The sequence below is a fragment of the Artemia sp. Qi Xiang Cuo genome, chromosome 21, assembly GCF_049724085.1.
Source record: "Artemia sp. Qi Xiang Cuo chromosome 21, ASM4972408v1, whole genome shotgun sequence".
NCBI classification, from domain to species: domain Eukaryota; kingdom Metazoa; phylum Arthropoda; class Branchiopoda; order Anostraca; family Artemiidae; genus Artemia; species Artemia sp. Qi Xiang Cuo.
Genome location: NC_142814.1, coordinates 3,240,990 through 3,267,773, shown reverse-complemented (window position 1 = coordinate 3,267,773; position 26,784 = coordinate 3,240,990). Strand labels below are relative to the sequence as shown.

Below are 26,784 nucleotides of genomic sequence, written 5' to 3'. Positions count from 1 at the left end.
AAATAATGGAATAACGGGTTTTTACGGGTAATAATGGAATAACGGGTTTAACGGGTTTTTAACCGTAACGTTTTCACGTTCGGTTAGAACCGTTTGCTGTTATCCTTAAAATAGCAGATTCTCCAGTTTCTCTTCTAATTGCGTTTCACCCTTCGCATTTCAAGGTTAAATCTCAACATAAAGGCTAATGATAACACATCTATAGCCTATTTTAATTGAAAATAAAGGTAATTCATTTAATTTTATTTTGATTTAATCTCAAATCTAGTCTTAGAAAAAAGTCGCAATGTTTTTTAAAAAATTGCGTAATTAGGTCCGAATATTCAGCCTTTCATTTAACGTAGATGTTTTTATAAATGTTTATTATGAGCTTTAATTTCAAGTGCTAATAATTATTTAATTTTTGTATTTAAGAGCCCCCCCCCCCCCAAAAAAAAGAAGCATTCTTAATATACAGACGGAAAAGAATGTCTAGCATAGGGCTAGAACCCAATTGAAATAATAGGATGCTGTTTTTATAGTTATTTGATTTTTTAAATGTTAAAAAATACTAATTGTTTTTAATTCATAAATTTTATCTTAATTTGATATTTAAATTTTTAACTTAAATTTAACTAACTTAAATTTAGTCTCAAAAGAGAGTCGGAATGTTTTGAAGAAATTGCTTATTTACATCCGACTATTCAGTCTTTCATTTATCGTAGATGTTTTACAAAGCTTCCATTATGAGGTGTAATTTCAAGTTAAAATTTTTTTTTTTTTTTGCATTTTGGAAACTTTTAGGACACCCTTAAATAAGAAAAAACTATTACCGCCATCTTCCTGGTGAGCAGCAGCAATGGCTTTTTTCCAGTCACTAGATGACAGGAGTTTCACAAGGTCAATAGGGACCAGCTCTCGTAACATAGATCTATAAATAAATAGGATTAAAAACAAATATGGATAGGAAAACAAAGATATACCTGTAAAAACTTTTTAACTTAAAGCTTAGTGCTATTAAGGTTTAGTGCTAAGTTTAATGGCTTAAGATAGTGCCAAGCCTGTTCATCAAGCTATTTGATCCATCTAGGCGTAATTTTAAAATCGGCTGCGTTATTTGTCTTTTCAGGAACAAGGAATGATGTGATTGGCCAGCGGAAATGCCTCGCAAAAATAAGCCAATAGAATTAAAAAAGGCTAGAATAAAACTGTACTGCTTAAAATCAAATGTTGTACATATATTTAAATAACAAACAAAGAGGATAACAAAAAGGGAAGAGAGGATAAGAAAAGAGAAGAAAACAGAAAAGGAAACTTTTCAATACAAAAAATATTCCTTGGGATATTGGTCAGTTGTTATCCTTCAGTGACAAAGTTAATGCAACGAAAAGACACATGAAAGTGAAATATATGCGATAAAAATTGAAAATAAAGAAATGGTTCATAAAAATAAAATGGAAAAGTAGCAACACAGAAAGGATAACACAATGTGCAGAGTAATTAAAACAAAAATATATTTTCAGTAAACTATTAGCTAAAATCAAACATAAAAAAATACTTTTATTAAATTGTAACAAAATTGACAAAAAACAATCGTTCTAATTTAGTTAACCAATTTGCAGAAGCTAATTAATTGTGATGGCAGCCAGCACCAAGAGTTAAAGGGATCAATAGTTTTTAACGCCAAAGGCGAAAGTATTATAGCATAAATATAGTCCAAATAATTTAGCCACTAAACAATAGGATATTTTAAAATAAAAACAAATTAAAATTTATATTAGATTTATTATTTATAGAAAGATAAAAAACTAAAGAAGTATTCCCAGTTTCTAAAGGCGAAAACAACAGCAAGTTAAATTTTTGGTTTTCTGGCTCTTTGTTTGGCAAATGTTGCAACCAAGCCTTAAAGGTCAGTGTTTTGTGCCAGCTCTTGCTAAATGGACATTGCACCAGTTCAACCAACCTACATTGGATTGGCCAAGGTGAGTTTATCTCTCTTGAGCCATCGATGACCAGGGGTAAGTCTTAAAGAGACTGAGTTTTGAGAAACTTTTTCTTTTACTGCTACGGATACTTGCAGCATTACGCTTACCCGCAAAGTAGCATAAGAAAGGTAAATTTCGCTCCAATTCAGATTTTAAAATGAAACCAAGGGCGCTCTCTGCCCTTGACTACTTGGTAACTCCTCTGGGAAAGGTTTGAAGCTTCCCAAGCAACTTAGTTGCGTCAATATCTTTCGACTGATTTATAGGTCACCATTTGTCAAGGTTTTTATTGTTCTAAGAAAAACTCGTGAATTCTCTTCTAATGCAATAAAAGGACAAATTTGAATTTTGGGTCTTGGAGCTGGTTACATCATGCTTAACCTCAATAGATGGCAGTGTCTAGATTTAAAATAAAAGCAGATTTTAAATTGCTGTATCTTCCGTTGGGTCATGCTGACCTTCATAAGAAAATTGTCGCGTTTCTTCAAACGTTTTAACGTTGAATCTACTTCAGATGTCGAAAGAATGTCAGTTTCCCTAGCATCTTCGAACCATCGGTGCTTCTTGATTTCGAAAAAAATTCGATAATTTTATTTAGCTGTGTTGTTAGGTCGTAGCAAATGCAGCAGCTATAGGCCTTTTTCTGAAGCAGCCTACTTGTTAATTCAACGTCCTAAATCACAGTTTATATAACTAGCAGTAAGATCTTTCCCTATCTCACCCATTATAAAAACCCGGACCGAGGTGCGAATGCTCCAGAGAACCTATAAACATAAGCGGCATAAGATCTTTTCACGGGTAGACAAAGAATAATCACCTACGGAAGAAGTACTGACAAAACCACTTGGACGGCTCAACCAATAAGTGGACAATAAGTGCACAAATAAGTGGAAGGAGCTTTTTGTTCGCACCGAGAATGAACAGCCAGAAATCATCTGCGGTAAACTTACTGGATAATTATATAAATTGTGTCCTAAACATAATACCACATCAGAATAAATATAATACCACACCACAATAAATATAGACTACATCACACCACCAAAATTCAACGTCCTAAATGTAATACCACTCCACAATAAATGCTAAAAACCCAAATTTTCGGATTTTTTTTTGTGAGTCCCGGAACTTCACCTCTTGAAACATTGCCAATTTTTCCAGGTAATTTATTGTTTTGAACAATGTCAAACATACATTATGGTAACATTGTGCATTTCACTTAGTTGGTAACGAAGTTGCAGCCATACCCCTACTCTATTCTCCTATCTTGTAAAGCTTACGAGTTTAAGTACTAAGGATGGTAAATTGGCCACATGTTTCCACATGGGGCTTCCACACGTTTAATTGATGTGGAAAGGAAACGTACAGATGTTGCGTTAAGCAAAAAATCAGTAGAACCCAAGAAGCATTATTATGTTTATACAAATGTTTATTTATTTTTGATTTTTGGCTGATTTTTATTTTTGAATGATAAATAAAAGTTCAAATAGGATAAATCCTTTTGATAGAGAGCGATAATTCACAAAAAAAGGCTGGATATTTCGGTCACATGCGTAGTGACTGTCATCAGCAGAAATACTAAAATACAACAACTAAAAACAATAATTTATATACAAAATAAAATATCTGCATATTGTTTAATACCTTATTATTTTCAAAGCAATTCCGGAAGCGAGTGTCCTTCACCCTCTTGGTTCCGATTCGTTAGCATTATTTGAACTAACAATTGGACAGAGGTTACTCACATTGGGTGAAATGAACCTAATTCTATCTGACTTTAAGAAATTATCATAAATAGAGTTCAAACCAAATTCACCCGTGTCTCTAACGTCATATTCTTGAATAAAATTTTCTTAATTTTTAATAGTTTCCCGAAAATTTTGGTTTAAACACCGGTCCCTAGAAATCAAAGAGATATTATCAAACAAGATAAAATGGTCCGCAAAATTAAAAATATATTCTGATAGAGCTGACGTGAAATCTTCGGGTTGGGAATTTTGCTTTGAAGCCGACAAAATAGATCGATTCTTGAAGCTGATTAAATTCCTGTTTAACCCTCCTGATGGCAGTATCCAGGATTGAAAAATAAAAATGAACCTTGAATTTCTATTCCGAATGTTGTATTGGGCCATGTTTATCCTCATAAGAAAATTGCCACTTGTTTTTATTCAAACGTTTTACAGTTGAACGTTGATAGAATGCCAGTTTTTTCCGCAGTTCTTAAGTATCTGTAATATCTGCCATTCATTCTTGATTTTCGAGAACTAGCATAGGCCTTTATCTGAAGAAACTTACTCGTTAGTCCAACTTCGCTCAAAACATAAGATCATGCCAAAAGGGATGCTAAAAACTGACGTTTTCCTATTTTTTGTGATTCGTTGAGCTTCAACTCTTAAAACATTGCCAAATTTTCACGGTAACTCATTATTTTCAGCAATGTCCATGAGAACATCATGTACTTCAGTTGGTTAGTAACACAGCACCTCGTTGACTCTGCCCTCACACCCTGTGTACTACTAAGAGGGTCGGGCGTTAGGGATGGAAAATAAGCCAGGAGTGCTTCCCAACGCTGTACAACGATTTTACTTCACAACGATGAGGAGAAAATTATCAAATGCTGCACTAAGCAAAACTAAGTAGCAGCAAAACTAAGTAGCAGCACCTAGTCAGCAGTTAGCAGCACCATTTACAACTATTTTTAGAGGGATTTAGAGTGAATAAAACTCTCTAAAACAACCACTCCTCACGTGAGTTGGTGAGGTGAATGCATAAAAACTCTTGGGTTTACGTGTAAACGCAAAAGGCATTTAAGCAGGTTTGCCATCTCGCCTGATTTCCCTGAAGAATAGTGGATCTTAAGGCTAATTATTAGCGAATGTAGATTCGAGCACTAATGTCCAGGCCAGGATTTACCCATAGGCCCACTAGGCCCGGGCCTAGGATTTTTCAAATGTATTTAAGTTTTAAAATACGATAGTTACTTTACATGAGGGGAAATTCTCAAGGGGAAGGGGGGGGGGCGGAACTAGTTATTAGTCTATACCCAGATTAAAAACTTAAGTTACTGACACGTAAGTTAGTAATCCCAACTTAATTTTTGAAGTACTTTTAAATTAAAAAATACGATCGCTTACATGTGGGGGAAATTTCCCAGGAAAGAATTTTCCGCGGGGGGGGGGGGGATTTCCAAAGAGATTTAACTTATGGGAGAGGTTTTCAGTTGGTAGGAATTTTTCGGGGGAGAATTGCCCGCGGGTGGAATTTTTCAAAAACCTTTAGATCTAAATATACGATCGCTATTAATATTATGTGGGAGGGATTTTCCGTCACGGAGGAGAATTTTCAGGGGGGGTCCTTTCTTTTGAGATGGCAGAAACGGATGACGCATAAGTTAATTTTGTTAGAAAGGGTAAAGTTACATTACTCCAAGATAGTTCCCAATGGGGGAGGGGGGGTACCACACACCCAAGGTTGCAAACAGATTATTTTTTAGGGTAATTTTAGAAACGCTATAAGACACTTTCAAAAAATGGCACATTTAAAGTAGTAGCTACGAAGAAAAATCGAAGTTCGTAAAAAAGGGGGGTGCCTCACGTCAGTTGCCTCAAGTCAACGCACGAGTCTTTACATTAGTAGACAAAACACACGCGGCAAAATAAAACGACTAAAAATAAAAGATACGAAACAAATAAAATAAAAGATATGAAATAAAACAAATAAAATAAAAGATATGAAACTAAATAAAAGATATAAAACTTAATAACAGTCAGATATGATTAGAGCTTTTATTTAAAGAATAATTAATGGGCCTAGGGGCACACGATGCCGAGGGGCACAAAAAAACACTGAGTGATTTTTCCCTAACAAAAACTGGACTGATATAATTTATCGTCAAAGTGCCAGGTGCGCTTTACTGCTGCGCTTCCTATTCACATAAGTGATTTTAAAATAACACAGGAATTCCGTAGCCGCTTATAAAGTGTCAGGTGTCCCCCAAGAATGGCAGCTGAGAGCTCGGTATTACCCCCCTTTTGCACTAATTTTGGGTCATCACTCATTAGTTGCCTTCTGTTCAGGGCCCCGAATTTTTGGGGATTTCCCTGTAAATCTCTGTGTCTCCCCGAAAAAAAAATTGCCTGGGCCAAAGGGGCGCCAAAGATTTGAATTTGCCCCTGCTAGTATCACACTTATATAGCAAGATTATAACATACTTAAATGTGAGACACTAAAGCGAGGTTTATTGTATTTTTCTTTCTAAAGTTGCAATTTTTAGATTAGGCCTCTTTTATGGTAAACCGTACTAGAAATGACATTTTCCAGTGTAACATATTTCAATTTTTCGATGTAATGAATGATGTTTTCAATTCTACTATATTAATGTTTCTTGCGGTTGAAATATGTTTTTTCCTTCTTTTAACATAAGGCCTAAATCGTAGATTTTAGCCTAATGTTCGTAATGTTCAGTTTTAGACCTTTAATCGACCCTTATTTTGAACATCCAAGAATTCAGAAATAGAGGCCTAAATGGAGTTTAAAAATTAAAAGCCTAAACACTTATTGCTCGTTCAAAATAAAGTTTATTTTGCAAGTAGTTTTTTTTTGCAAAGTGTATCATAGGCAGTTACCAAGGTTGATAAACCTTGTTACTATGTGTTACCTTGTTACCATGGTGGCAGTTACCATGGTTGATCCAGTTGATAAAGGCACTGATGGTGTGCTATGAAGTACTGATTAATTGAATATTTTCGTTTGAATACTCAAAGAGATTAAAACCAAAAAATCGCTAGTTTTTGGGGATGCCCACTATTTTTCTGAAATACAGATTAGAACCTAAAATATTGACATTGGAAATTTAAAAAAAAAAATCGAAAAATAAATTACCCAATGGAGCTAAACTCCTGAGTAGAGCTCCCAAATCTGGCTCTATATATAAGGGCGGCGAGTTTCACAGCTTCGTCCCGAGTACATTTGTGATAACCTAAACAAAGAAGAGAAAAAGAAAATTTAAAAGAATTTAAAAGAAGAGGAAGAAGAATTTAAAAGAAGAAGGAAATTAAAAAATTTAAAATAGGAAGAAAATTTAAAAGAAGAGGAAGAAATTTTAAAGAAAGAAGAAAAGAGGAAATTATGAGTGAATGAATGAATCAGCTGGCATGATTACAAAATGTTTAATATTCATATTTTAGTATTTAATAATATTTAAAAATTTAATTTTAATTTCATTTGTGACTATTGCATTTAAGAGTTCAGCAGTTTAAAAAGATTCCGCTTTTGACTTTTTATTTGTATTTCATTTCTTTTTTTATTTGACCAATCTTATTATATTGTTTTTTTTTCATATGTTTGTTTTCAAGTTTCAAGCGAATTCAGCCCATCAGAGCTTGTAAAGTAAATCTTTAAGAATAGAAAAAAGTTATGGCAAAATTTTCACTCCAGCCGACGGAAAGTATGGCTCGACATGTCAGTTTGTGATAATCGATAATTCAATAATAGTGATAATTCATCAATGTGATAATCCAGCCGACGGAAATTTTCACTCCAGCCGACGGAAAGTATGGCTCGACATGTCAGTTTGTGATAATCGATAATTCAATAATAGTGATAATTCATCAATGTGATAATCCAGCCGACGGAAATTTTCACTCCAGCCGACGGAAAGTATGGCTCGACATGTCGGTTTGTGAGAATCGATAATTCAATAATAGTGATAATTCATCAATGTGATAATCCTTACTTCGCTTGTGATAATTTAGAAATAAAATCTTATCTTGCTTTATCAATTAAAATTTTCTTTTCGGATTATGCTAATTATGTCCAAATGACTAAATTGCCCTGTTGTAGCTGCACAGTGGATTGATGCTCCACTTGACACTATGGAGCCCAGGGTTCTATGCTTGCTGCGGCAAAGCTATACGACAGGCCTGCTACCTGTTTCTATAAAATCAACCCGGAAACTGAAACGTCAACTCGGAATATGACAACTCGGAAATGATAAAATAGAACCAAAGGAGAAGTAGGAAAAAAAGGGCATATCAGTGCTTCCCATGCGAAAAAGGGATTTCATTTCTTACTCGAGATGGGGAATTAAAATTTTCCTAAATAGAGATTTCAGCTGTGGTGCAATTGCGTAGTTTTCATTTCATGGGATTCATGGGATTTCATGGGAAATCCCATTTGCATGGGATTTCAGGCTTTTTTTTCGAAATTCCCATAAATTCTTTTACGCAACGAACTTTTATCATTGAGATTAATCAAAATAAGTTACCATTCCTGAATAGGGCTCAAATGGCGATTCTCCTTCATTTGACAATCTTTCTTTACCATAATTTTAAATTTGCGGTTACTATTGACAATGGATCGCTCTTTACTGGATTACCCATGATGCGTTGCCCCAAGGGGGCAACCAGAATTACTCAGTTTGATTTTATCGCTTAATCTATATTTTGTTTGAGGATAATGATTCTGATACCTAATAGAGCACAAAGGCACTTCGTACTTATAAATAAATCATCCATTTCTGAAAGTTTCATTCACCGAACTCTAATACTTTCCAAGTCATCAAAACACCCATCGTTTAGAATTGTAAGAATGCTGTAGATTTCTGATAATTTATCTTTTCAGCTTTTTCCTGAAGAAGGTATAATGCTATGAATTCCCTTCTTCTAGATCTAAAACTCAGAAACATTGTTTTGCAGTTTTGAAAACTTTGCCACTTCTAATCGTACGCAATTAAGAGTCCAGTTTAAGCTCCTGCAAAAAACTTGTATAATTTTATAAAGCGGGGAAGGGGGAATACAGCCAAAAGAGGAAACAGCCTTCTTGAAACTACAATAAAAATCTATGTAAATACAAATCTAGACCAACGTTTAATCAATATGACACTCAGGAAAAACCTTCGGAGCTGGAGCCGACAACGACGACTCCGAAGGTTTAGCGTCAAACAACGCTAAAACCGAACAACGTTCATAATCTTTTTTAAGCTATCGTCTGTAAAATGTAAATTAAATTATTCTCTCCATATATAAAAATATTTTAGCATAATGTTATGACGTCATATAGAGTGACATCATTAGACATAATACGGAAATAGCACCTAAGAATACAGATTTTTGTGAAAAATTGCATTTTATTTTAGTGCTATCGAGATGAATTTATAAACAGGGGTTAGATCAAAACATTTGCTTTCAAATGAACATTCATCTCTCTTCGATTTTACAATTGCCTGCTAGCTTTAGTAAAAAAGAGAAAAATAAATAAATAAAAGGGAGATATCAGTAGGACTACCACCAGAGCATTATCCAGGACTTTTTTTTCGTGGGGGTTTACAAAAGATTTTTTCGGGGGGGGGGGGGGCAAAAAAAAATTTTAAAAAAGCATCAAATATTTTTTTGTTTTCATTTTTGTTTCGTTTTTTACGGGTTGAACAAACATTTCAGGGGGTTCAAACCCCCTATTCCCCCTGGATACGACCTTGCCTACTACCCATGCTAAAATATGACTTTAATTATTTTGTGATGCAGGACTGGACACCTCCAGGGGTTTTGGGCCATAGAGATTCCAACGGTACACTTTTTATTTCTATGTGCACCCTCTTTGAGGGTTTTAAAGCCTTTCTTCAAAATTCCAGTTTCTTCAAAACTCTTCAAACTCCTTCAAAATTTCGTCATTACTTTTTACTTTGAGGTTGAAAATATTGAAATTATTGAAATATTGAAATTATATTGAAAAGATTGAAAATAGTTATCATTCCTTCATTAGTTTCAAATTTCGATTATTTTACGTTTGAAGAAAATTAAAGACGCTTTTTTTCGATTTATGATTATAATGGAGCAACGTTCGCATTTTGCAATGTTGCAGCTACTGCTACAATCACGGTAAGTTTAAAAAAAAGAATTACCTCTCAATAATTCCGGTGTCTCTTGATGAGAACAAAAATAACGAGTATTTTACGTTTGAGAAAAATAAAAAAAAACGCTTTTTTTTGGTTTTGTGATTATAATACAGCAAGGTTCACATTTTGCTAGGTTGCAGCTACTGCTACAATCACGTTAAATTTTAAAAAAAGTAGTACCTCTCAATAATTTTGGCATCTCTTGACGTAAGCAAAAAATAACAATTATTTTAGGTTTGAGAAAAATTAAAAACGCTTTTTTTCAATTTGCGATAATAATGTAGCAATGTTCACATTTTTCTAGATTACAGCTACTGCTACAATCACGGTAAGTTTAAAAAAAGTAGTACCTCTCAATAATTTTGGCATCTCTTGACGTAAGCAAAAAATAACAATTATTTTAGGTTTGAGAAAAATTAAAAACACTTTTTTTCAATTTGCGATAACAATGTAGCAATGTTCACATTTTTCTAGGTTACAGCTGCTGCTACAATCACGGTAAGTTTAAAAAAAAGAATTACCTCTCAATAATTTCGGCATCTCTTGATGAAAATGAAAAATGATATCGGCATTTTTGTCCTTTCCTGGTGTTGTATTCGTCCAAAGTTTCTTCATAAAGAACACCTGGTACGTAAATTGAGGAGCTGCGCCATCTCTAACTGAACGGGCTTTTTTAATCCAATCTGTTAGGTGATGTACAAAGTCGAAGAAAAAATCGGCCTCAGGAACTGAAATGACTTTATCTGTGATTTTGACGAATAAACTGAAACCCTCAGAGGAAGAGAGGTTGAGGCGTTGTGCGATGCTGGAGCAGAAATCCTTTGCACGGGTTGATGAGTCGACCTCAAAGGCCTAAAACAAAATGGCGTATTAAGAGACACCAATCAATGTATTTATGCGAATCTTACATATTTAAAATGAACATAAAAAGCAGATTGTTCTTTTCGGCCCACCATCTAGGGCTAAACGGAAAGCAGGTCGTCCCCGTCTGGGGTGGGAGCACGTCATAAAGAAAGATTTAAAGGAAATGGGAACTTCGTGGGCGGGTGTGAAAAGGGAGGCTTTGAATAGATTGGGGGTGGCGGAGGAGCGTGCGTAGCTGTGTTGGCCTCAGGCGGCTTGGTGCTGCGGTGAGTTGTTAGTAGTAGTAGTAGTAGTATAAAAAGCCGATTGATATTTCAGCGCAATTCAGTTATTATTATTTTTTTTCTAGTTTAATCGAGATTCAGTTTTATACAGTTTCGGTTTATTTTGACTAGTATCGCTCTTCATACCGTTGTTGGATGCCATTTATTGTTCGATTTTTTTTTTTAACAATTCCACCCAAATGAAAAAAAATGTTTCGTTTATGCATTAGAATCTTTTTTTTTTTCTCCCCCCTAACCTAAAAACATTTTTTTTTTTTTATTTTCATAAAATAGAATCGAAGAAACAAAATACCTCCTTCTATGTTTTAAAAAGTATCCTTACTTGTGCATTCATATTTTAAATTTTTCAGATGGAGTTATGAGAAAAAGAAGAAAAATTGTTAATAATGGTAAATTATTACCAAAAAACAAACATACCTCATCAGTGTCGTCTGGGAAATATACTTTATGGTAAATTTGAGTTGTTTTATGTTGTATTGCCTCAACCTCCACTTGGTGAGGTGGATATTTTCTCTGGCCGTGCCTCAGAGTTTTTTGGAGCCTCTGTAATGAATCAAGAGCTATGGGATGCCTCCTCGTACGGAGAAACATTGTCAACTCCTAAAAATAAATTAGTTTTAAAAAGGAAGCCAAATAAAATAATAAGGAGACACAGGTGTCTAGTTTTGTATCTCCGGATTTTCTAAAGCCATATTTATACCTCCGATTTCCAAAAACCAGATTTTGTATTCTCAGAAACCAGATTTTGTATTTTCTGAAACCAAACAATTATGGGAATCAATTGAGCAGTCTAGATAAAAATTTTAGCAAAACGAATGCATTTTTGGGGTTTTGAGCGTTCATGGTTTTAAGCGTCCAATTTTATAAACCTTACTTATACCTCCGATTTTCTAAAACCGGAATTCGCATTTTCTGAAACCAAAAAATTTTGCGAATCAATTGAGCAGTCTAGATAAAAACGTTAGCAAAACGAATGCATTTTCGGGGTTTTGAGCGTTCACGGTACCAGCATAGGTTTGAACATTAATGTTAAAAAACTAAGCCGCTTAGACTAAAATAAACGACTGTGAAGATGTGATGTATCATAGCTAGAAAACCGACCAATTGGATAGCTTCACATATCTATTATTAGTAAAGGTGGTAGTATTATTAGTAAAGATGATGGATACATCCAAGATGTAAGAAGCAGAATAGCCAAGGCACAGGGTGTTCTTACGCAGTCGTAAAAAGTTTGGAAGAAAAGGATGAGAACTACGCTTAGAATATTCGAAGCCACGGTAATGAAAGTGGTCAAGTATAGCCCTGAAAGTTCAATGCTTCGAAAGGTTGAGGATGATACAATAGATATTTTCAGAGGAATTTTTGAAGGAAAGTATCAGGTACTCGTTTGGCCTTTTAGCCAACCGTATATCAAACAATAAGATGTATGAAAAATGTGGTTCAATGAAAGAAAAGTTAAGATGTCTAGGCCATGTTTTAAGGAAGAAGGATGATGAGTTCTTGAAAATCGTGCTTTGCAGCCATCCATTTTGGGCCGAACGAAAAACAGGATGTTCTCGAATTCGATAGGAATATCGAATACGATTTAAAGCGGTAATAAGATTTAAAGATAATTATAAAAGTAAAGCTTTGAAGAAATTCAGGTGGAGGAGTGCAGGCAGCGTCGGCCTAAAAATCACATAACTTGGAATTATTTAGCGCTGCAATGAGCTGTTAGTATTAGTAGTGGTGGTATTCCCGAATTACAGATGATTTTTGAGTTCATAATTTCAGTCCAAGTTCCGTTTGAGCAATTTTTCAATGGTTAAATTGTGAAAAGTAATTGCATCACACTTCAAACTCTTGGTCCGAGAACTTCACATGTAACGAACTTCACATTTTTTCCTGTGAAGTTCATATTATTTATAAACTTCACAGAATTTAAAAAACTCTTCAAGATTCGATTTACTGGTAATTTTTAAATTTTTTTTTCTCTATCTTATTTTGTTGTCGTCAAGCTTGGTTGTAAATAATAAAACCAAGAAAAAAAAGAGGGAAAAAATAAAACGAAGACACATCAGTGCAACCCAAGCAAAAAAAAAAATTGGTTTTCCTTTTTATTCGAGGTGGAAGTGTAACTTTCTTATAGGGTTTTCGACCATGACAGTTTTCGAGCCGTCGATTGACGAACCACGACGGTTTTCAGGCTGTCTTTCGAAATTTGGATATATATACGTTTTTGCAACGAACTTTTATCATTAAGATAGGGGTAGAGGAGGAGCAGGTTTGACTGGAGTAGAGGAGAACTGGGGTTGAGGAGGAGCAGGCTGTTAACTGGAGTTGGACCCCGTATGAAGAAAAAAAACAAGAAAAAAGAGAACACATCATTGCTACCCATGTAAATAAGTGATTTTCCTTGTTATTCAAGGTTGGGGGCTGCCAGTTTCCCTTATGGAGTTTTCAGCAATGGAGATTCCAGTGGCGTACTTTTCATTTCAATCCAAATCAATTTTTAAGGAGTTTCCAGCTCTTTTTCAAAATTCGTGTAAATATGTTTTCCAAATAATAGTTACCATTCCTAAATCAAACACAAATGGCAGTTTCTTTAAACGCTTTTTAAACTTTTGGTTACTATGGGTCGTAGTTCGTTGTTTACTAGGTTGCAGCTATCGCTGCAACCATGATTCAGACAGCAAGGTTAAACGTTGAGGGAATAAAGATGGAAATATCAGAGGGAAATATGAATAAATAATAGAGTGATAATAAGGAAATATGCAACAATGAGACCTACTTTAAGAAGGCTTTGAGAGCAGGCAAAGAGTCCAGTAGCAAGCCACATGAGCTCCCATCCCCGTTCTTCACTCAACCGGTTTCGGTTGTCGGTTAGCTGTTTCATTAGTTGGCAGTATATTTCATCTCTTAGTATTTCCTGAAAAAGAGTGAAAAAAAACTATAGCGAAACAGAATTTAAAAATACAAAACGAAAACAGATTAAAAACAGACTGAAGTATACTACTACTACTACTAATAACTCACTGCAGCACCAAGCCGCCTGAAACTAACACAGCGGTTCACGCTTCTCCTCCATCCCAATCTATGTAAAACTTCCTTCTTTACATCCTCCAAAGAAGTTCCAATTTCCCTTAAATACTCTCTTACGACCCTCCTCCCACCCAATTCATGAATGAACTTCTTTTCATTTGGCCCTAGATGCCCTCATGAATGAAATTCGACCCTCCTCCCACCCAATTCATGAATGAACTTCTTTTCATTTGGCCCTAGATGGTTGCCCCTCGTGAATGAACTACGACCCTCCTTTCACCCAATTCATGAATGAAATTCTTTTCATTTGGCTCTAGATGGTTGGCCCTCATAAATGAACTACAACCCTTCTCCCACCCAATTCATGAATGAACTTCTTTTCATTTGGCCCTAGATGGCTGGCCCTCATGAATGAACTACGACCCTCCTCCCACCCAATTCATGAATGAACTTCTTTTCATTTGGCTCTAGAGGGTTGGCCCTCGTGAATAAACTACGACCCTCCTCCCACCCAATCCATGAATTAGCTTCTTTTCATTTGGCCCTAGATTGTTGGCCCTCACGAATGAACTGCGACCCTCCTCCCACCCAATCATGAATGAACTTCTTTTCATTTGGCCCTAGATGGTTGGCCCTCATGAATGAAATACGACCTTCCTCCCACCCAATCCATGAATGAACTTTTTTCCATTTGGCCCTATATGGTTGGCCCTCATGAGTGAACTACGATCCCTCCTCCCACCCAATTCATGAATGAACTTCTTTTCATTTGCCCATGGATGGTTGGCCCTCATGAATGAACTACGACCATCCCTCCCACCCACTTCATGAATGAACTTCTTTTTATTTGGCCCTAGATGGTTGGCCGAAAAGGACGATTCTTGACATCCTGGCTTCCCAGGGATGGAAATGTTAATAAACCTGTAAAATTATCGGCACTTTTGCAATGTTAAAATAAAAGATTCGTTTATAATCTCCATTACTAGCTATCCAAAGCCTTTCCCCTCTCTATAAGTCTTTTATTCGAACTAAAATGCATATAGATACATATATATAGGGTATAAGGTATAGTTATATATGTCTGGTATGCATATATATATATATAGGGTATAGTCACACTATACAGGGTATAGTCATAGTACAGATATCTCTTAATTCGAAATGAAATGTCGCTATTCCATTTGGAGTTTTAAAGTAACAGTACAAAAACCTTAGTCACAATATAGTTACATTATATTAGTTATAGTGAATTCCAGAAATTTTTAACTGGAATTAAAACCTTGCCATTATACTTGCAATTTTATAGCCAATCTACAAAAATCTTAGTCACACCATAGCCATGCTATATTAGTTATAGTCACACATAGAAATCTTCTAAATCTAACTAACACCCATTGTATATAACACCCACTCTAAACCTCCCATTGTATTTGAGGTTTTACAGGTACACTCAGGGACGGATCGAGAGCAAAATGTTGAGGGTGGCCCAATGTGTCAAGGGCGCCAATGAGCAGAATCTTGGGGAGGGGGGGGGGTCAATGTGACAAAGGTGCCAATAATTGACCAAATTAACCAATTTATTCAAAAAAAAGATTAAAAAACGAAAAAAAAACAGGATAAAAGTGACAGAAAAAAACTTGGAGGGGGGGGGGGGGGGGCCCCGACCGCTGGATCCGCCAGTGGGTACAGTATAGGTGTCACTGTTGTCACATTGTACTGGCTATAGTCACATTATAGAAATCTTCTGACTCAAAGTACTGCTACTACTATTACTAACAACTCACCACAGCATCAAGCCACCTGAAGCCAACAAAGCTGCGCATGCTCCTCTCCCTCCGTCCCAATCCATTCAAAGCCTCTCTCTTTCCACCCTCCCAGAAAGTTCCCATTTCCCTTAAATCTTTCCTTATTACTTGCTCCCATTCTAATCGAGAACAACCTGTTTTTGGCCCTAGACGGTTGGCCGAAAAGGACAATCTGTTAGCCTTCATCTGTAGAACGTAACCTAGCCACCTCAACCTTTCTCTCGTTATAGCCCTAGAAAGCGGAATTGAACAACACTTTTCGTACAGCCTACGGTTTGAAATACGGTTAGTCAGTAGGGTACCCAAACCAATGTGTAGGCAATTCCTCTGGCAAACACTATAAAAACCTTAGTCACACTATAGTCACGCTATAGTCATATCAGACTATGTGATGAAAATTATGAAATTTTACATATGATGAAAATTTTCCAGAGGAGCATTATTTGAGGAGAATTTTCGGCGGCGAGGTCTTTTTGGAGGGAGGATTTTTCACGGAAAGGGGGTCTATGGGGAGTTTTTCGAGGAATATTTTCCAGTGGGGGGGCGGGGAAGAATTTACAGGGGAGAATTTTCCGGGGATTTTTCGTGGGGGGAGGATTTTCTGTGGAGAAGTTTCCAAAGGAGGTATTTTCCTGGGAGAGAATGGTCCGTGGGGAGGGAATTTTGCTAGGGAAGTTCAAATAGGGATAAAATCCTTTTAATAGACAGTGTTTCACAAACAGTGATAGAAATTCACAAAAAAATACCAGATATTTCGGTCACATATGCAGTGACCGTCATCAGTAGTAAAACTAAACTAAAACAATTAAAAACAACAGTTGTTATACGAAATAAAATAAAACTACATATTGTTTAATTCTCTAATTCTTTCAAGGCAAAGACGGAAGCTAGCCTCCTTGACCTTCTCGGACCCGGTTCAATAGCGTTCAATGAAATAACGCTTGGACAAAGGTCAACTACATTGGGTGAATTGAACTTTACTCTATCAGATTTTAATAAATCATCGTAGATAGAGTTCAACCCAAATTCACCTGTATCACGATTCAAAGCTATATTAGTGAATAAAATTTTCTTTATTTCAAGAGTTTCACGAAAAATTGCTTTAAGCCTCGGTCCCTAGAAATCAATAAGATATTATCGAACAAAATAAAATGGTCTGGAAAATTGAAAATATGTTCCGAAAGGGCTGAAGTAAAATCTTCAGACTTAAAATCTTGCTTTAAAGCCGATAAAATAGAATCTTTATGCTGTAATAATCTCATTTCCAAATTCTGGTTAGTACGTCCCACATATGAGCTTCCGCAAGTACATACGATCTGATAGACCCCACTTTATTGCCCCAATGAAGTTAGATCCTTCCCACAATTTAGAAAATTACCCAACATATTATTTCTCTTTAAAGCTACCCTTAGACTACGACTTTGTAAAATTCTTTTAAGTTTTTCACTTAGCCCGGGTACAGATGGTAAGGAACAAAGAATACCCTTTTACTGAGTTGATTCCACGACTTCCTTGGGACCATTTAGAAACCTTTTCTTCTCTTTGAAAAAAAACCTGGTTAATTAACCACTCTGGATACATGTTACTTATTAGCATTTTTCTTATAAAAGACAACTCCTCCTCAACAAATTTTGGAGAGCAATACTAAAAATTTGCGAACTTCTAAATTTGTGAATTTCTATCACTATTTGTGAAACACTGTCTATTAAAAGGATTTTATCCCTTTTTGAACTTTTATTCATCGTCATGGAAAGGCAGTGTGGTCTCCGAAATTATCTACAGAATTTTTCAAATATTTTCAAATTCAAAGTATTACCTTTATTAATACTCTTGTTACTGAATTTTTGGGGTGAGGGGGGGGGGGGCTAATTTCCCGGGATGGGAGAGTTTTCCTTGAATTTCCTTCTTTTTGAGAATGCAGCAACGCGCAAAGGGTAAGCTAGTGTTTTATACTTCCCACACAACAAAATTTGAATATTGTAACCTTTTAAGGGAGTTGTACACCCTAATAGTCTGCCTATTTAGTCAGAAGTTGAGGTTCATAATGGTAAATAATATATGAGAAAACAAGTAAAACGGATTACCCACCGTGGTCCCAAAATTAGCCCCTTTTTCCCTTTTTTCTAATGTTTTACAACCGGCCAACCTGTGTCCTATGTCCATCCTATGTCCGAGAAAAAATTCTCGGACATGGGATGGTGATAGATTCCACAAAAGCACGTACTTTCCCGTTAGTTTTGAAAAAAAGACATAAATATTCTATATATCCATAAAAGAGCTGATTCTGAGGGGGGCTGTAGATCCACAATTGCAACATATTTCAAGAAACACAAAAATAGGTGAATCGAAATAAATTGAAAGAGTTTTGGGAAAACTCAAACAACATTGAGGTTATGGAGAAAGGGCCCATTGCACTTCCTGACTGAAGGGCCACGAAACGGATATCAGCACCACTAGTTTCGATCTTGAGGGTCTAGTGCTGTCATATTTACTTTTATTTTACTTACTTTATGGAGAAAAGACCGGCAAAGGGAAACTTTTGTTTTCAAAGTTCGTTTTGTCGTCTTTCATTTAATATTATCCAGTGTAGCCTATAATCCAGAATTAGGTTATACTGGATATACATTATATAAGATGAGCTATAAATACAAAAAAATATCAGCTCAAATTTATTCAAATCAATTGCTTACCTATATATACGCTCCCTTAAAGGTGGAGATCAGAGGATCTTTTGATGCTGCGATTTTACAACTTCTCTGGGAGGGAGGACTCCTTCGAGCCAATTTTAGGAATCCCCTCCTCTCAGTCCACTTTTTTCATAGCAGGTCCAGTTGCCCTTTCCTCCCGTTTTCACCTGCTCTTCAACCTTGAATAACTCAAAAATGTTAAACCTTTGTTTTTATTGTTTGTTGACCTTTATTGTTTGACCTTTGCAGCTTAAAAAATAAAACAAGACTGATATCTGAACTCAATTCTAACTAAAAGGCTATAAAAAACTTACGTGGTTAAGTGGCCCTTCAAATATTTGGTCAGTGAGGTCATTGGTTGACCTTGATCGGCGACTAGGTAAATCTCCCATATATTTTAGGATGGCTTGGAATGCGTATACAGCTTCTTGGCTTAAAGCTTCTTTGCCATCCAATTTCTTCAACAGTGGCAGCTTGATTGGCTCTCTGAAAAAATACTTTCTATTATCTTGTCAGTAATATTTTTTTATTTGATTGTATTTTTCTTAGGTAGTTGAAAATGGAATAACCCCTATACCCCAAACTGTTTGATATCCAGTTGATCACATTAGAACCCAGACTTTCAAGAGGCTAAAAGCATTTTTGCTCTAAAATGTAACTTTGACTATAGTTAAATAACATGGCATTTTGGGCTTATTTGAATCAAATGATTGTGTGAAAATGTTTTTAAATTGACATCTACAAAAAAAATACATAAATATACAAAACAAAAATATTTAAAAGTTTAGATAAACTGATGCTGGAAAGTAGACCAACCTAGAATGTCTCCAGACATCATCACGACTATCTTTTCTGGCAGCATTCAAGGTCATTGATTTATTAATTGTTCGTTTCGAAGGGGGTCGGAAATGGTCCATTGCATAGTCTTCAAGAGTGTGGGGCCTTTCTTGGCTCTCGGTTTCTGGTGCTTGAGTCGCCAACAATCTTCTTCCCTTTTCTGCACCTTCCAATGCAAATAATTCCTGGAAAATAGCAAACTAAGAAATTTTGTAAATAAGGTCAAATATAAAGTCAGTGACTAAGCTATACATCGAAGTTAGATTTTTCCAACTCCACAGTGTTTCACCATGCTAGTGTCACAGCGTAAATGTTTCCGTTACAAAATAAACGGTGAAATAAGCGGCGAAATAATATAGTGAATCTGGCAAAAACGAAAAGTTTTTCTTCGATATTTATTAAGCTATACTTCGAAAAGTTCCAAAAGTGTTCTGTGCCAAGAGGGCTCAGAACACTTTTCTGAATCCAAATACTGAATCCAAGGGGGCAGATGGGGACTCGGGGATTTTGAATAATATTTAATGATAGAATTTGTTTTAAATAATTTTTCGGCCTCCAACTTTTTTTAAGCCTCGACCTCCAATTTTTGAATGCTGATTTTATATTTTTGGGTAAGGTGACAACTTACTCCAACCTTAGTAAAATTTAGAATTAAACCTCATTTTAACTGAAATTTACACGATTTTTGCCAAACTACTGAAACATACGAAAAAAAAAAGAACTTGAAAACTGTTTCAGTTAGTAGAAAAATCCAACAGAGCATAAAACGTCTTTTAGACCCTAGATGATAGTCAGGAGGGTTGTCTCCGGGTTTGACCCGCTCCAACTCCCAAAAAAGGGTAAACTCATACAAAAATATTTACGTTGTGGCATTCAATGGCAAAGAAACATCGAAACAGTTCGTTTTATAAAAAATACTTGACCCTGATTATAGTCCAGACCAAATAAACCTAAGCACAAACCGGGCCCAGAACGTGTCTTACGAGTACATTGTTAACTGAAAAAAAGAAAAAGAAAATCCGGTTTGGATATTTTATCGTGTTTAAGACAATTTTTTTTAGAAGAGGAAGGATCTTTTCGGAGAAAGGGCCAACCTCCTCTTCACCGTGAAGTATTTATCGTAAAAAGACATTCAGCATTATGAGTTTTATGCCGTAATGGTACCCTTTTTGGGTACCTCATGGTACCTTTTCATCAGGTCAAAATTACTCCTCTATTAGTTGAGGCTCGGAAGGGTACTTTAGTTTTTATTTAAATCCATTTTTAAATCTATTAAGTTTATTTAAATCCATTAAGCACTCACTCTTTCTTATCGCAATTTCAAAGATGGTAGCCAATAGAATTTCAGAAAAAAACTACGATTTGTTGACTAGACACGTTTTGTAGACAAATTCATGTGAAATATTGCTAGAAACGTACAGTAGACACACTCATGTGAAAGATGGCTACACATGTTCTGTAGACGCATTCATGTGAAAGATGGCTAGACACGTTTTGTAGACACATTCATGTGAAAGATGGCTAGAAACTTTCTGTAGACACATTCATGTGAAAGATGGCTAGACACGTTCTGCAGACGCATTTATGTGAAAGATAGCTAGACACGTTCTGTAGACACATTCATGTGAAAGATGGCTAGACACGTTCTGTAGACAGATTCCTGTGAAAGATGGATAGACACGTTCTGCAGACGCATTCATGTGAAAGATAGCTAGACACGTTCTGTTGACACATTCATGTGAAAGATGGCTAGATATGTTCTGTAGACGCATTCATGTGAAAGATGGCTAGACACGTTTTGTAGACACATTCATGTGAAAGATGGCTAGCCACGTTCTGTAGACAGATTCCTGTGAAAGATGGCTAGACACGTTCTGTAGACGCATTCATGTGAAAGAGGGCTAGACAATTTCTATAGACACATTCATGTGAAAGATGGCTAGACACGCTCTGTAGACAAATTCATGTGAAAGATAGCTAGACACGTTCTGTTGACACATTCATGTGAAAGATGGCTAGATATGTTCTGTAGACGCATTCATGTGAAAGATGGCTAGACATGTTTTGTAGACACATTCATGTGAAAGATGGCTAGACACTTTCTGTAGACACATTCATGTGAAAGATGGCTAGACACGTTCTGCAGACGCATTCATGCGAAAGATAGCTAGACACGTTCTGTAGACACATTCATGTGAAAGATGGCTAGACACGTTATGTAGACAGATTCCTGTGAAAGATGGCTAGACACGTTCTGCAGACGCATTCATGTGAAAGATAGCTAGACACGTTCTGTTGACACATTCATGTGAAAGATGGCTAGACATGTTCTGTAGACGCATTCATGTGAAAGATGGCTAGACACGTTCTGCAGACACATTCATGTGAAAGATGGCTAGCCACGTTCTGTAGAAGCATTCAAGTGAAAGGTAGCTAGACACGTTCTGTAGACACGTTCATGTGAAAGATGGCTAGACACGTTCTGTAGACAGATTCCTGTGAAAGATGGCTAGACACGTTCTGTAGACGCATTCATGTGAAAGAGGGCTAGACACTTTCTATAGACACATTCATGTGAAAGATGGCCAGACACGCTCTATAGACAAATTCATGTGAAAGATGGCTAGACACTCTCTGTAGACACATTTTGTGTGAAAGATGGCTAGACACGTTCTGTACAGATTCATGTGAAAGATGGCTAGCCACTTTCTGTAGAATCATTCATGTGAAAGGTAGCTAGACACGTTCTGTAGACACGTTCATGTGAAAGATGGCTAGGCACTCTCTGTAGACACATTTTGTGTGAAAGATGGCTAGACACGTTCTGTACAGATTCATGTGAAAGATGGCTAGCCACGTTCTGTAGAAGCATTCATGTGAAAGGTAGCTAGACACGTTCTGTAGACACGTTCATGTGAAAGATGGCTAGACACGTTCTGTAGACAGATTCCTGTGAAAGATGGCTAGACACGTTCTGTAGACGCATTCATGTGAAAGAGGGCTAGACAATTTCTATAGACACATTCATGTGAAAGATGGCTAGACACGCTCTGTAGACAAATTCATGTGAAAGATGGCTAGACACTCTCTGTAGACACATTTTGTGTGAAAGATGGCTAGACACGTTCTGTACAGATTCATGTGAAAGATGGCTAGACACGTTCTGCACACATTCGTGTGAACGATGTGTGCTAGACACATTCTGTATACAGATTCATGTAAAAGATGGCTACACACGTTCTGTAGATAGATTCATGTGAAAGATGGCTAGACATGTTCTGTGGACACATTCATGTGAAAGATGGCTAGACACGTTCTGTAGACAGATTCATGTGAAAGATGGCTAGACACGTTCATGTGAAAGATGGCTAGACACGTTCTGTAGACTGATTCATCTGAAAGATGGCTAGGCACGTTCTGTAGACACATTCATGTTAAAGATGGCTAGACACGTTCTGTAGAAACATTCACGTGAAAGATGGCTAGACACGTTTTGTAGATTGATTCATATGAAAGATGGCTAGGACACGTTCGTCCAAAAAGGATGATAAATTACCTAAGACCATCCTTGTGGGGCATCCGTCAAGAGCCAAAGGAAAAGCAGGCCGAAGAAAGATTTAAGAGGATTAAGGGAAATAAAGATTTAAGGGAATTAAGGAAAGATTTAAGGGAGGATGTCCTAAAGACAGATATAAAGGAAATGGGAACTTCTTGGGAGGGTAAAAGAGGGAGGCTTTGAATAGATTGGGATGGAGGAGAAACGAGCGTAGCTGTGCTGGCCACAGGTGGCTTGGTCCTGCAGTGAGTTGTTAGTAGTAGTAGTTTTAGTAGTAGTAGTAGCTATGAGGTGTTAGCTATAACTACGTTCAAACCCATTCATTGGAGCTAGATTTGGGTATGGATGCTTGACAAAATTTTATTCTGAGCGGGTTTGCATTTAACTGATTCTAAAAATTAGCTGATGTTGAATATTACCCGAATTAGCTGAATTTTGGTAACAGTGGCAATAGTCTCTCTTGAAGAAGGGTATTTGAGCCACCTGAGAACAGAAAAAGAAGAAACTTTCCTTTTTACTTGTACTTGTTTAAGGCTTTCATATTGACCATCTCCTACGATAACTCCAAATATTGCTGGAAATCGCAAAGATTTTAAAAATGAAGGCATGCAGAATAAAAACTTACTAGAACGTTCGTTGGTGGCCGATTCAATGCTGGTATGACATAAACCAATTCAGCAGGGAAGTCCCCTACTTCACCAGTTCTTTCGCATCGACCCAAACACCATCCTGTGTTTAGGGTTTTCCCTGTTGATCCTGGCTCAAGGAGAATGAGGTCTCCCTTTCGGAATTTTAGGAAAGTTGAATTTTCAGCTAAAAAAAAAAGTGAAATGAATATGGAGAAAGTGAGTAAGATTTCGGGGAGGAAGGAGGAGTACATTTACGGATACTATTTTATCAGTTTTTTGTGATCAATAGAACTAACTGATTTCAGAACAGCTCAGAAAGTTATATAAATTAACACAAAAAACTGGCAATTGGTTACAATTTGGCCCGTGATTTCATTTAGATGTCAGTATAATTGGCGTATTCTTGCTGTTTTGATAAATGCACTCCCCTTCCCTCTCCTACTTTAGAAGGTTCCAATTTATTGATAAAAATAAATTCCATAGTCGAGTCCTTTTTTTTTGTAATAAATATTAATGATTTTCCTGGTGGTTTATTAGAACATGTTATTGCAATTACTGCCCTTCTCTTCCCCTATAAAAATAGTTTTTTATATCTCCATTAAGAAAAACTGATGAAAAATCCTTGCCCCCCCCCAAGAAATAAAAATGTGAAATTGCGGCCCTGAAGGCTACAGTATGGCTTTTCACTATCGAGATATCGAATGATAACTTTGTGATAAACCATTATTAATGTTTCCAGCTAGCAACATTATGTGTAATTAAATTAAAACTGAAAGTAATTAAAACTGAAAGATCAACATATCCAATTAGATATATTATCCTTCATGTTTAATAATTATAATTTAAGAGAAAAATTTTATTTGTAGGTAAATGTGATGTATTCAAAAAAAAATTAATAAAAGTTGATGAAAAAAAACCTTTAGGTTTTTTTTAAGGATTTAGGTTTTTTTAACTTTGTGTTTTTAGCAGTCTGAAATTTTCAAGAAATCTTTCTTCATTATCATTTTTTCTGGCGGAGTTGCATGTACTTTCTCAATTTTTCTGGCAGCTCTCGATCGGACTTTTACTCCGATCCGATCTTTTGCTCAGTTCCATGTACTTTCTTAATTTTTCTGGCATCTCTTGATCGTACTTTTACTCCGATCCGATCTTTTGCTCAGTTCCATGTACTTTCTTAATTTTTCTGGCAGCTCTAGATCAGACTTTTACTCCGATCCGATCTTTTGCTCGGTTCCATGTACTTTCTTAATTTTTCTGGCAGCTCTAGATCAGACTTTTACTCCGATCCGATCTTTTGCTCGGTTCCATGTACTTTCTTAATTTTTCTGGCAGCTCTTGATCGTACTTTTACTCCGATCCGATCTTTTGCTCAGTTCCATGTACTTTCTTAATTTTTCTGGCAGCTCTAGATCAGACTTTTACTCCGATCCGATCTTTTGCTCGGTTCCATGTACTTTCTTAATTTTTCTGGCAGCTCTAGATCAGACTTTTACTCCGATCCGATCTTTTGCTCGGTTCCATGTACTTTCTTAATTTTTCTTGCAGCTCTATCGGACTTTCGGACTACCTCCGATCGGACTTTTTGAGGCTCAGAAGGCAAATTTACATTTTGGCAAACTAAAGGCATTTTTGGTCTTGTCACAGTAGGATACTATTTGACGCTGCATTTTTGTATATATCTCTTCAACTTCTTGCAAATCAACAGCAACAAATTTATAGACTTTTTGGACGAAAATTTCTGTTCATAGACAGTGCCAAATTAAAAATGACCATATTCACTGAATTAAAGTCAAGTATTTTTGCGGGCATCAAGACATGGCTAATTGTAGAAAAAGCCAAGACAGATAGTTCGAGTGATTGAGAGGCAAACCTATGATAATTATCAAAGCTTCAAAATATAGTTTCAAAATATATATAGTTTTAGGTTATAAACTTTAACACTAAAACCTTAATAAACAAACTCAAATTATCAATCTAAGTTCTTAGTATCCTGTTACTCTCCTCGAACGCACTCCCACGATTTCATTGCACGCAAATACATACATATAGTGCATAGTACACTGTAAATAGACGTTAAAAGCACCACTAGTAGCTCCACAGAGAAATTTCTAATTATAAATTTTGGAATAATTAGTGTAAATTTTTATAAATTCATTAATTAATATTTTATATAAATTTTATCATAATTTATAAACTTCTAAGAATCTCTAATCAGTAACTGAGCAAAAGCTATAACAATTTTTGGAAAACAACTTCCACTGCTTATAGTTTTAAAACTATAAGTAGCAGTGCCGCTATATAGAGACCCAAAATGCCTTCAGGGGCCCTTTAATGTACCAAAGACAGTGAAAGCGAAATCTGATTGATTGAAATGGTGAAGTGAAAGCTTAATCCAAAACAGAAACACCTTAGAAATAATAGGAAAATCGGGGATTAAATTCTTAAAAAAAAGTATTTCCACGGACAGTTTCGCAGTTTTGTGTAATAGCGGGCACCAAATTAAAAAAGAAACAAGGGCGAAAAACAGCCAAAAATAAGCTAAAAATACATGGCATCAAGCAGCTTAAGAAAGTGTACCTTTTCCTAGAAGGTGAATTTTGTCGTTGGAAATCAACAAATTGTTAACGTTCAAACTTTTACGAATAAAAAACCATTGTAAAATTTAGCTAAATTTTGCTTATTGATTTTCACGGTTCTATGTGGCAAAACTGATAAAAACGTGTTACTTCCCTAAAAAATTTATACTTTTTTAGTTATCAAAAGGAAATCGCATTTTAAGTGTGAATTGATATATGACAGAACACTGTAGACAGATCCAAGATGGTAATAGCAAAAAATGTATATATTTCTATGTCCTCGATTTAAAGGGATTTTTAAATCGTGGGAGAGCGTTCTCGGAGAGTAACAGGATACTTACTTTACTTTTTACTTTCGGCGGGAACCAGACGATGAACTGTCCTGCCCGGCACAATATGATCTTGGAATGACTTCCAAAGAACCCTTTAATCGGTCGACTGCAGCTTCTGCGGTGATCCTCAGCCAGTCTTTTTCCAATCTCCGACCGTGTTTCGTGAATCCTCCCTATGGTTCCAGGTCCTCCTTGAATTTTTGCCACAGGTTCTTCTTTTGTCCTCCTGGTTTACGTTTCCAGGAGTGGGCTGGTTCGCAGACAAGGACGTCTCGACATATCGTGCCTTCGGGACGGCGCAATGTGTGGCCGAGGAGCTTCAGGCGACGTCTTTTAAT

The 26,784-nt window shown here is 36.2% G+C and overlaps 1 protein-coding gene across 4 annotated transcripts in view; it reads right to left on the bottom strand.

The window, feature by feature from the left end:
- Positions 1-26,784, bottom strand: part of ck (unconventional myosin-VIIa ck) — a 251,992-nt gene that overhangs the window by 4,456 nt on the left and 220,752 nt on the right. For all 4 annotated transcript variants that reach the window (XM_089106554.1, XM_089106553.1, XM_089106552.1 and 1 more), the window contains 8 exons: positions 23,535-23,722; positions 19,333-19,538; positions 18,831-19,002; positions 13,774-13,911; positions 11,421-11,603; positions 10,377-10,707; positions 6,846-6,942; positions 813-910 (listed from right to left, as the gene is read on the bottom strand). In XM_089106554.1, coding sequence (XP_088962680.1) covers positions 813-910; positions 6,846-6,942; positions 10,377-10,707; positions 11,421-11,603; positions 13,774-13,911; positions 18,831-19,002; positions 19,333-19,538; positions 23,535-23,722 — 1,413 coding nt within the window. The remainder of the gene's footprint in view (positions 1-812; positions 911-6,845; positions 6,943-10,376; positions 10,708-11,420; positions 11,604-13,773; positions 13,912-18,830; positions 19,003-19,332; positions 19,539-23,534; positions 23,723-26,784) is intronic.